General features: G+C 36.9%; 1 protein-coding gene across 1 annotated transcript in view; it reads left to right on the top strand.

Annotated features, from left to right (window-relative positions):
- LOC122811774 (keratin, type II cytoskeletal 8-like) overlaps positions 1-11,508 on the top strand; it is a 51,887-nt gene extending 40,379 nt beyond the window's left edge. Inside the window, exons 8-9 of the mRNA XM_044083832.1 lie at positions 4,353-4,402; positions 10,979-11,508. Of these exons, the coding sequence (XP_043939767.1) occupies positions 4,353-4,402; positions 10,979-11,109 (181 nt within the window). The 3' untranslated portion in view covers positions 11,110-11,508. The remainder of the gene's footprint in view (positions 1-4,352; positions 4,403-10,978) is intronic.
- The last annotated feature ends 1,574 nt before the right edge of the window (positions 11,509-13,082 follow it).

Here is a 13,082-nt window from a genome sequence, read left to right on the forward strand (position 1 = left end):
GCCTGGGCATAAACCCTTACATCACAAGATGGATCGCAAACTGGCTCTCAGACAGATCCCATAAAGTAAGAGTAGCAGGATCTATGTCTGAATCCAGACCAGTAATGAGTGGTGTGCCTCAGGGCTCTGTCCTGGGGCCCCTCCTGTTTGGCATATACTTCTCAGAAGTACAGGCAAGCCCGGAAGGGCTGTGGCTGACTAAGTTTGTGGGTGACTGCAAAATGGGTGCTATAATAGTCTCCAGCCGGCATGGAGATCCTCCAGAAGGGCCTAAATGAGACTGATGCATGGTGCCAAAGCCATGGTCTCAAGCTAAATGCAAAAAAATGCATAGTAATCCCCTTTGGAAAAAACAGAGTACCTGCAAACTACAACATAGGAGGTAATCCCCTAAAATCTGAAGAAGAAATAAGGGATATAGGGACCCAAGTAGATAGTCAGCTTTCCTTTGATAACCATGTTGCCAAAGTGGTTAGAAAATCATTCTATGTGACCCATCTGATCACGAAAGGGTTCGCATCAAGATCTAAGGATGTAATGGTGCCCCTCTACTCTTCCCTCATCAGACCCATTATTGAGTACAATGCACCAACTGGAATGTACCTGGCTAGACATCGCCAGCAGCTGGAGAGACCACAAAGATACCTAACCAAGAGGATTACTGGCCTCAACCAGTTGCCCTATGCAGCACGATTGAAAAAGCTAAGACTGTTCTCTGTTGCATACCGCTTTCTCAGAAGCGATCTCTGTCTAACGTACAGAGCCATGTCCATCCCAGAATTGTTGAACATGCTCCACCTTAGCAAAACCAAATCTACTCAGGATACACACTCTAGGGATATAAACCTCAACACAACAATGAATAGGACATGCTGGAGGGATAGATTCCCTTCACAGAGACTTCCCTTACTATGGAACAGGGTCCTGATCTACATAAGACAGAGCCCCTCACTGTCACTCTTCAAGAGGAACCTTGATGAGTGGATGGGTAACAGAAAGTTCACACCGGGGGTCACACCAACAGCACTACTAGATAGGGGCCAAGGGTACTAGCTGCTAGTACAAGGGTCTAGGGAACTTCTAAAGGGGCGGTGAATACCGCACAATGTGGCTGGGCTAATATATGCCTTCGGGCAGATAGCCCAGTACCAACCTATGAACCTATATATATATATATATATATATATATATATATATATATATATATATATATCCCCTGCAATTTATTGGATATGTATTTGCTCATTTAGTAGATAAATTGCAACACAGCTTTATATATAAAGAGACACACATACACACATATTTATTTATATGTATACCTATAGATATAACTCTAAGATATCACAAACTTGTAGATAAGGCAAAAGACAAAATATGGTACTCACCTTCTTGCTTTTTTTCGGGTGAGAAATTAATTAAATCAACTTGGAAATGATCCACTTGTGATGATCTGAGTGACACTTCACTTGCTTTAGACAAACTGGAAGAAAACCTTTATTAATCCTCAACTGTTCAGTCTCATTTGCTGTGTTAACCTCTACCTACTTTATAAGCATTTTTTCACAGTAACTTTGCCTGCACTCCATAATCCTCTGCATTTTAAAAAATTAATGCTGTATTTTATCATCGTTTTACATACATTTTTTTTAATTCACCATAATGCGGCTTTGGCATTGAGTCTGTTTAAAATGTTCATGGATTTATAAGTGGAAGAAGTAGTCTATTGATGCACTCAGTCTGTTTAACAGGATTATGGTCTTTCTTCCAAGAATCCAGATTTTTCTTTTCCATATTCTTATCAAATACTTTGCTACATAATCCTGTTCCAGCTTGTTTAATAAGTTGATTTGGCCACCTTCTATAAATAATGATACAAAGGACAAGACAGATGCATATCTACTTCTCCATATTTTTCCTGACAACACTTTTGAGCTTCATGCTGCCATCAAGGGTGATGGAGAATCTGTGAGTGTGCCGAGACTGATAAATGGTTAAATTTACTTGTTCCATAGCTTTTCTTGTCCTCTTTGGAGGAGACCAACTCTCCTTAATTTTCCTCATGTTTTTTTTTCTTGCTATGCTTTCATCCTCCTTCCATTATATTTTCTACCCTTATGAAAGATGAACCTCCAGAGCTAAGGTGCCTAAAGTATGGCATTCATGTTATACTCACAGGAGCATTACATTTATTCCCTGTTGTCTTGTGCCATAGCGCTGGTTTTCTAGTGTCATATTTGCCCTTAAAATCATTCTCAAATGAATAATCAGTCATTGTTTTCTTATATTGCATTAATATAAAAGCTACTTTTCCTACAATTTTAACTGAAGATGTCCTTAATTTTATATTTAATATGCAAATAATCACTCAGCTTACAACAATGCTTGTGTTTTATACATGTTTACAAAAGCACAACATAAACCAGTCTTATTAGTGTATGTGAGGCTATTCAAGCATTTGAATTTGTAAGCATTAGAAGATAAATAATGTAAAAATTTGAAGATGTACAATCTTAAAGTTTGCAATGACTTCAGTATACCATTTTTTCATTGTAGCTCAGTAATATTAAGCTACTTTTTTGCAAATACTAATTAAGCTTTTTACATTAACTTTGAGATGCAAATCAGTGCCAGTGGTGATATATTTAACTTCAGTGGTGCCTTAAAAATCACTTTATTCCTTATGCTAGATAACAAAGAGGCTTGAACAAACATTTGCCATTTGCTATACTCATAAACAAAGCAGATTATTTTCAGGTTCACTGCTTATATGATTTCCCCATTTCATCTCCCTCTTTAAAACAGCCTTAAAGTTTTTCATCCATAATTCTGATCTATTTAGAAGGCAGTTTTTGTTAAACAATCTATTGAACCTCCCAGCTACAGTTGCTCAGTCCCTAGAATAAATAAGCATTTATCCAACATTGAAATTACACTTTTATAACTAATGAAAATGTTATAGCTCTTTAACTGATTACGTGAGCAGGACTCTTCCCATCTCCCAAGAGTCAAATAACTGCCCCTTTCTATACATTTCTGTGCTATTGTGCTTTTTCACTTTCATTTCTTATTTGTCTTTGTTTTCTCACACCCTTTGTTTTTGTTGCCTGTATGTATTTGTTTTTTTTATTTTACAAAATCCAGGTTTTATATAAGGTGTTTTAAAACAACTAATTCAAATCTTAATTATTCCCAGATGCATATATCCTCTTCTTATCTATCTTGTGTAACCCAGCTATGTCCTAGTCAATCATTTAATTGTACTTACTTGCATTACTGTCTGCACAAGTGATTAATTTTAATAATATATATCTTGCTATTTTTAAATTCTTACCACAACATATTTAATTCAAAGTTTACCTTCATGTTTATATATCGATGTACTAATATTCCATCCTTCAGATGAGACATTAAAACAAAGTCACATCTGCCTGAATTGGTGGAAAAATATCCCACTGCACTTGTCAAAAAAGGGGAATTTCCCTGGCATCCTAGCAAACATTTTCCTAGTCAGTATGAGTATCATCTAAGGTCTCCATTGAAAAGAGGCTGCTGGCCTAGTTGGACTAACCCATCAACAAACCCTGTAGCTAGCTAGCTAGATATATTATAAGGCCTGTTAAGTGTAGATGATAAGAACTTAATTTTAGTTACTATACATAGGATGCAATTAAACATTGTTGCTTACTTCTCCTGTTTACTTGTACACTTCTTTCATCATACTTAAGTGTAATTTTTTGTGAATTTTCATCGGACATATATGCTGATGGCCTAGAGGATCAACACACTTAACAAGTTACCAAATATTAGATAATCAAAATAAATAATAAATCCAATTAGACATATTTTAAACTGGATAGCCTAAAGACAAAGCATTATAGCAGTTCATTTTCCATTTACTGGTTTACAGAAGTTATGAAATGTGACTCCATATCCAGTATTGTCAGTTTTTCATACCATCTAGGTAAATGATGTGCTGCATTTAATATCTTTGATTAAATTTAGTTTTCTATGAATGGTGTGAAGATGTGTTTCTCTTAATTTGCAACTCATTGCTTGACCAATACAAATATTGCAATTTTATGAGAAATCTTTGTAAAACGTATGATCAAAAATTTGGATAACTTTTGTGTAACCATTGTTTAGAATTGACATATGCAGTTTTAATTTAGCTGTATATTGTACCACATTGCTATAAAAACTGTGAATTGTCTTTTTATTCAAGTTATTCCTCAATGAACAGCAGTAACGTAGTATTCAATTTGCATCCATTATTCTGGAATTTCTTAATATTTTAAGCTCATGAAGCTGTTTTCATTTGTAAAACCCTATTTTTTTTTGTTTGTGTTGCACAGGATGGCATCTGAGACACCCGTCAATATACGTTCTGTGTCATCGAATAATGGTAAGAAAACTATAACATATAGCAAATGACAGATATTAATGAGAATATTATTGCAATGTACTACACTATCTATGAGTTTCTCCAAGTTGTTGATATGGACAAACAAAAAATAAAATAGTTTACGAAAACAAGTAGCAAGAAAAGCAGTGCAATGAGATGGTTCCTGCAATCAGGAGCACAGAGTTTGAATCCTTCTACCTCCAATTTGCCTAGCATGTGACTAAAAGCATCACTTAATCAGACTCTGCTATAAAATTGCCACTTAAAATGGATACTTGAACCCAGTGGTCTTATTTGGTTAACCAACATATAAAATAAAATAAAAAAGAATCCTGATTATGCTTGTCCAAATTTGCCTAACAATGTTACAAAAAGGATGCTAAAGACATGCTTATAGTGAGAGATGAAAACACATGATATGTGTTGATAGAAGAAATCACCTTAAAAATGTTTCAGACTTTAAGGAGGTCTGACATAAACCCACAGAGAGTATGGCACAGTCCACATGAGAAGGAAGAAAATATATCAGCAGGGGGCAATCTTTTTCCTATGTACTTTTTGACTGTTTTGCAGCAGACCAACAGCTTCTCTCCAATTAATCCAAAGTCTTATCATGCATTATCAATAACTAATGGTTACTGAACTGGGTAGGAACCAAGTTGAGAGAGTCCTCACTCATTTATTATCATAGGTCATTATACCTCAGCCAGCTGTATACCATCAGCCTTCTTCTGCAGTCTAACTGACCACAGAATTGCTTGCATTTTCCTTCAGACTGAATGACAGCTCTGATGGTCTTTTGCCATTGAATGGCTTGGGCAGTCCACAGTGCTCTTGATATTGTCCGGAAAGTCTGCAGTAAGGTCTTCACTTAGTAAACAATATGGAATTTCTGAATGAAGCTCTTATTCTATTTCCTTGTAGATGATAAGAGCACATGCATTACCTATATACATGCATGCTATGACATGCAACCCATTACTGAAGGCTGCCATCACCAGCTTTGAAGACCAAGTCCACATGACCAGGTAGGGCTATACTGCTATGCCACCAAACCTCTACTTATATGTACAGGCAGCAGCTAGAACTAACATTCCTGCCCCTAAGATGGGCAATCCAGCAACAGTCAGTCATTCACACCTGCCCCACTTGGGTCCTCTAAGCCATGAGCCACCATCTGACCTTGGGTCATCTAGATCATAGTCAGGGCTTTATCTCCATATACCAAGCCACCAGAACCACCATGGGAGACAGGAGTGGAGTGGATATATTGTTTTTATTTTGTATTCACTGAGTAAGGTTTACAATACATTTCTTCCTAGTTGACTTGGAAGCTTTAGTCTTAATAAATGGTTTACTCATTCTCACATGCATGGAAATAGAGGTTGTGAATCACAAAACTGGGTAATCCTAATATTGTTAATTGGCAGCTCTTTGCCTAAATTGACCAGAACATACTCTCATCCCCTAAAATATGGTATATCAACACAGTTTGTAGCTAATTTTTATCTAATTGAATCATCTATGCTAACCTTTTATCAGTAAAGATATGGTATATCAGTTCATGATATAAAATTGACAATAAGACCTAGAAGGATTTTATGTTCTTTTGTAAATTTCTTTATGATCCCAGAACCAAATAAAATTAATACTAATTTATGGCCAGCTGATTAATACAATTTTTAACATGTAGATACGTGCATGAGTGTGTGTGTGCCTTTTCTGAAGGCTGGGTGCCAGGCTGGCAACTCAACACTGTAAAAATCCACCACCAATTAATATTGGACCGGTGGTCCTCTGTGGCAACCCCTAACCAGGAAAAGCTGAAAGACAAACTGTGTGCAGCTTAATCAAGTACAATTCCAACAATTCTATGCAAATGCACAAAACTGAACACTTATAGTATAGAACAAATACATACGGTGGTGCAGCGGTTAGCGTTGCCACCTCACAGCAAGAGGGTCTGCGGTTTGATCCTTAGCTGTCATGCCTTCTGTGCGGAGTCTGCATTTCCTCCCTGTGGTCACATGGGTTTCCTCCGGGTGCTCCGCTTTCCTCCCATATCCCAAAGACATGCTGTAGGTGGATTGGACACTCTAAATTGGACCTAGGCGTGTGTGTGTGTGTGTGTGTGTGTGTGTGTGTGTGTGTGTGTGTGTGTGTGTGTGTGTGTGTGTGTGTGCCTTCTGTGGAAGGTTGGATGCTGGGCTGGCAACTCAACACTGTAAAACTCCACTGCCAATCATGAGAAGACAGATGATCTGCTGTGGCAACCCCTAACTGGGAAAAGCTGAAAGAAGATTCCATTCTCTCCTTATGAATATAATTAAGTCTGTGACTGATGCCTCATGAAAAGTGCTATTTCTCTGAAGTAGAAATTATGAAACAAAGCATTAACATACTAAAATGTATGTTCAGTTTATATGGGCTTCACGAATCTGAAAGTAATTGACTCAAGTCACCACCACCATAAAATTCAGAAGTAAATGTTGAAGAATATGTTTTTCTTTTGTTATGAGGATATCACTTTACTTTTCCCGGTTGATTCTGGCATTTTGGTTGGGTCATATGTTGCCCCATTTTACTGTTGTCCACATAACGACATGCTGTTGCTCTGTTCTTTCCAAAGAAAAATAATTTCTCTTACATGTCATGTTGTGTTATACAGAGGGAGTTAACAGTTCAGTGGAAAGATGGGCAACTATTGCATGCCAGATACTGGTATATTTCTGTGCAGCTCTACATTCACACAGTTAAAGGCATATACTTACACCTGTGTGGCTGTTTGGGAGTGCTGTAATAAAACTCCCTGAGACATATGTTTACAACTCCATACAGTTATGGAGGATGTCAAATATAAGAGTCACTCTACATGTCACAGCTGTAATGACCCCTTGCATTTCTGCAAATCTGAAGGGTATATTTATGGCTACTTCCTCCCTTATGTGACTGAAGACCCAGTCTAGGATATCAGTCTATGATGGCTCTGATTTCTGAAACTGCTGTCTGTAATACATCCATAAGTACATTTCTGAAAAAAATTGAGGTGATTTAAATCATTCCATAACCTCTGGAATACTCAAATCCTTAAATTTTGTTTATAGACCCAGTCCTTCTGTAATATCATGAGGAAGAAATATTAACTTGACGGTATGACCATAATGTTTACATTACTGTTTATAGGTTCATTTGTTCATAGGAGGTTACTAGGCTAATGGGGGTCTATATTACTTCTTCAAACACTTAATTGAGCAAATCGGTAATCATTAAACTCAAATTAGAGAAAGCTCAATTAAGTAAAAATGTAGACCGTATTTTGGAAGCCCTTTCTTGGTGAGAAACCTCTGAGGTCTCTCCAGCTGCTGCAGGTGTCTGGTGAGGTACATACAAAAGGGAGCATTGTACTCTGTTGATGAGGGTCGAGTACAGAGGAGTTATAACATTCTTAATCTTGGATGCGATGCCCTTACTTATGAGATGTACGATGTAGAAGGCTTTCCTTACCACTGTGGACACATGTAGAAAAACTGCAAGGAACCACCACGATGAGCATAAAACAATTTAATTTAAAAAAGAGAACAAGCGCTTTCACGCACCACCATGGCGTGCTTCATCAGGTTACATCAATTAGTTAAAATTCATCCTTTATATATTAAAATACTCACAATTAACCAATCTAATCATCAATTAGACAAAACTAATTAAATCACTTTAAAGAGACAGTATCAGAATAGCATCAAACCTAGTACAAGAACTTTTTTAAACATATAAAGCGTAACGCTTCTAAGACAAACAAAGACTTCCATCAACATAAAACAAGCACTAATTTTGACTACATAACTCAAACTAATAATCTATTCATAAATTCATATCCAAAATAGACTCATAGTGCTGTCTTTTTCTATCTGTGATGCATATTATAAATGTAATACTGGTAGATGTTAAGAGAATATATCTCAGAAAAAAAGTCATAGTGATATTTACAAAACGACAGCATATTTAAATGTCTATAAAATATATGTTTCAATCACTATTAGAAGAAATGTATATATTGTTTATAAAACCAATCAATAATTAATCTAACTATAAGTTAATTATAATGACCATATTAAAGAAATATGTCAAAAGTTTTTATTCCTCTACTATGTACAATATTATTGTTTTCAATTATAAAAACTAAAACTAAAACTAAAAATAAAACTAACTGTGGACACATGGTGATCGAAGTTTAGATTGTTATTAACCTGTGTTACCAAATCTTACACCACTGTGTTTGAACTTAGGGGGGTGTTGTCAGTATTGTAATTAGCAGGAAATGTTACTTTGCCAAAAGGGAAAATAATGCACTTTTTTGCATTTTGTTTTAGTCTGCGGCTTTGGCACCAGTCATTTGTCTGTGTTAGCCCCTTTTGTAATATGGTAACATCATTTGGGGACTCAGTGATTGCACCCAGTTTGTAATCATCAGTGAACTTGGTTGTGAAAATCTGACACATTTTTTGACATTCTTTCTCAAGTAATTGTTTCCCACGTTAGTTGGTTAGCACTTAAAATATCTTTATTTTATAATTATAAGACAATGAGTATTCAAGCATTGCAAGATTGTGTTTGAAACAATGAGAAATTATCCATTGCCTGTTGATATAATGTCCCTAGCTACTGTTTAATGGCATATCATTATTTCATTAGAACTTCTTATAGATTGCTTTTCATGATTTGCTTTTCTTCTCCCATTTTCTTTACATTGAAATTATTTTCTCTTTAACTGCCTATCCACAGTAAGCATTTTATCTAAAGCCTATCTTGACCTCGCCAATGCTTTCAACACCATCCCCCATTCTGGAATTATAGCTAAACTCACTAAACTAGGTACAAATCCCTACATCACAAGATGGGTTGCCAACTGGCTCACTGACAGAACCCACACTGTAAAAGTTGCAGACTCCAAATCTGACTTCAAACCAGTGACAAGTAGAGTACCACAGGTTCAGTCCTGGGACCTCTCCTGTTTGGTATCTACTTCTCTGAAGTACAGGCTAACACAGAAGGCCTCTGGCTAAGCATGTTCACAGATGGCTGCAAACTAGGAGCCATAGTTGAGTCCTCAAATGATGTGGCCATCCTACAGAAGGGCCTCACTGAGACAGATGTCTGGTGTCAGAGGCATGGCCTCAAGCTCAGTGCCAAAAAGTGCATTGTCATCCCCTTTGGTAAAAACTCTGTACTCATGAACTACCACATAAATGGCAGTCTACTTAACACCGAATGTGTGATAAGAGACCTTGGGACCCAGGTGGACAGTAGTCTCTCCTTTAAAAATCACATTGCCACAGTAGTTAGGAAATCCTTCTATGTGGCACACCTCATCACAAAAGGGTTCTCATCCAGGAAAAAAGAGGTCATTGTCCCCCCCTATTTGGCACTCATTAGACCCATTATAGAGTACAACGCCCCTTTTGGAATGTACCTCACAAGACATCTGCAGCAGCTAGAAAGGCCACAGAAGTACCTCACAAAGTGGATTACTGGCCTCAAACAGATGCCCTACACTGACTGTCTCATAAAACCTCCAGCTTTACTCTGTAGCATATTGCCTACTCTGAGGAGATCTCTGCCTAACATATAAAGCTATGTTAAACCCAGAGCTGTTGGACATGCTACACCTAAAGAAATCACAGTCCCTCCGAGCTACATGCTCTAGGGACCTAAACCTTGTCACCACAATAAACAGGACATGCTGGAGAGATAGATTCCTGTCCCAGAGACTTCCTTTACTCTGGAACAAGTTACCCATCTATGTCAAGCAAAGTTCCTTATTAGCACTCTTCAAGAAAAATCTTGATGAGTGGATGGGAAATAGGAAATACACCATGGGGATCACTTCTGTGGTTCTGTTTGAGAGGAGCACAGGAAATTAACTTTCTTGGGTGGTGTAAGCCAGGGGAAACTTGTTGGCTAGGCTTACTTAGGCCCTAGGGCCGATAGCCTAGTACCTACCTCTGAACATATGAACATGTATAGCTTAGTAAAATGCGAAATCATTTAAACAAGTAAAATCCACCTAAGATAGGGTAGTACTAACCAAGGCCAAAAAACATAGATTGAAGGGTACTTACTGGCATATTGCCAAAAAAAAAAAAAAAAAAAAAAATATTTTGGTATGTTTAGTATATTTTAAAGGCAGTCACAGAGAAAACAAGTTAACATCCTGGGTTGTGTTGTGTTCTGTTTGACAGGATTACTTTTTTTTTCTCATAAGACTTTGGTATCATTCTGGTGTGATCCTGCAGAATATTGGCATAAATTTAGCTCCATCTATCCTATACAATCAATTAACAGGTATTTAGTCGTAATGTATGACAGTAAATATACTGTGAAAATTACCCTACATTATCATCACAATGCATCACAGATATGTTAGACAAGGCTTGTCAAAACGCTATAGACACTTAATGCAGGCCTTGCAGGATGAGATAAAACAACATAAGGTGTCAGTCTAATCAACCAATACAAATTACAGATGTGCAAATTGAATAGGATACATAGGAACTCTAAATCTGTTTGTTTGTTTTCTAGCCGCTTTCTATAATTTACAAGAATCGGCTTCAATGCCCATCAGGTCTGCTGCTCCACCAAAGAGTGTTGTTATTAAGACAGTGGAATCCATTGTCAGTGGAAGCATAAAAGGAAGAAACAGTCGCCCTTAAGAGTTGGGAACTTTGACCATGTCAGGATCACGGATAAGCTCAGGTGGATCACATTGAGGCTTCTGAGAATGCATTTCATTAGCGCATCAATCCAGAAGAAAACTTCACAGTATCCTGTAATGGAGACCAGAAGACTAATATGAACATTTACTTGGTTGAACCCAATGATACTAAAATATGCATGGATCACTGAGTTTACATTCTTACCATTATTGCTCATAACAAAGGAAGCACAATGTAAATTAACAAGATAATTACAATTATTCTGTATGATATGAAGTACTTTGATTAAATATTTTTAAATACCTGGACTATCTCTAATGCATACTGTTAAGAAACAGCCACTTCATGGCTTCATTCTAAAAGCCATGGTGAAAAAAAATAAAATAATTTCTAAGATATGTTGTACAACTGGTATTATTCAAGCTTTGTTTTTGGAAATGGAGCTATTGTATGAAGGCAACTGATGTCACAGATTATCACTTGAACATTGAAAGATAGATGCAGTTTTAAAACACAAGCGATCAACTACAAAGTGTACTATATTTTGTACCTTTCATTAGATGAAAGCTTTTATCTGAAGAAAGAAGCAGGTTGCCAACATATCTACTACTATACATGTTGCAGTATGAATAACATCACTGTAGTGCATGGAACACCATGATTGCACTCCAAAATTGGAAAAAAGATAAACCTGTTATGCTCTACTACAATGAGACCTGACCATAACAGCACTTTCAGAGGTGTGCAACATTTGTTACACCCCCCCCCCAAGTCCTGTTATGGTCCGATATAAGGAAAAGGATGTTCCTTCACTCTCAACGGTCCCTGAATATCTTTCTTTATATATCAGTGAAGGTTTACAGATGTTAAGTCTGTAAGTAACTTATTTAAATTAGGACAATATTTGAAACTGTTTTTGACTTGTTCTTTACTTGCTGTCTATGTGGCAACACTCGCTAAGTGATTTACTGGCTTTTAAAGCTGGTAAAACACATATTTTTTTTTCTTTTGTAGCTGATATTACATGGAGTAGATATGACTCCATGTAGTACAAAGAGTTATGATCAAGATTCACCAATCATAACCCATTATTATATATTCTCGACATGGAGAGATATTCTGATTCATCTCTTGAGCTTCACTCTCAGGGTGAATTTCTTGGCATCCATATCTTGAGCACATAATAATGTGGTTACAATCAGAGACACAATCATAACTATCTATATCTCATTTTGTGTGTGTGTGTGTGTGTGTGTGTGTGTGTGTGTGTGTGTGTGTGTGTGTGTGTGTGTGTGTCTAGCTTCCAGTATGAATGGACAAAAGTAAATGCACCAAAGACTGGAATCCCTGAACTGCATTCAATGAAAACATCTTACTAAACCACCTCCCACCAAACTTACATATACCAACTTCAAATAAGAAAAATTTACCCATAAAGGGAATCACATCTGGCACAACTCACTTACTTTGATTTCCTGTGGAGGAACTCTGATAATCAATCAGTGAGTTGAAGCGTGGGCAGTCAAAACTTAGGTCAGCCTTCATCCACCAGAAAGGTAAAGGTGTGTGTATGTGTGCATTTTGAGAGTGAGAGAGGGAGAGAGAGATGCAATATGGAAAATATCCTTTTTCAGTGTTGAAGAGGATTGTAATACACAGGAAAGTGCAGGATATATATATATATATATAGCATTCCTTCTTTCAAATGCAGTGTAACTCTTAGCTGGGGCCTCGTGCATATTCAGATGTCACTACTTTTAACTTTTAAAAAGCTTCTACACTGTAATGAGAAAGTAGTTTTCTGCTCTGTGCAATAAAGTTGTATACCCTAGGTGAATAATAAATGCCAGAGTTATGTGACTTTTTTGTAATCATTATTACACTAGATCATACTGTGATCTAAATTTCTACCTAATCCCGTTCACCACACAGCACTGTTTGTGGCAGAAGTAATCAAAGTTAACAAAATT

The sequence above is a fragment of the Protopterus annectens genome, chromosome 9.part0 (genome assembly GCF_019279795.1).
Source record: "Protopterus annectens isolate FY-2018-M chromosome 9.part0, PAN1.0, whole genome shotgun sequence".
In the NCBI taxonomy this organism is placed as follows: Eukaryota; Metazoa; Chordata; order Ceratodontiformes; family Protopteridae; genus Protopterus; species Protopterus annectens.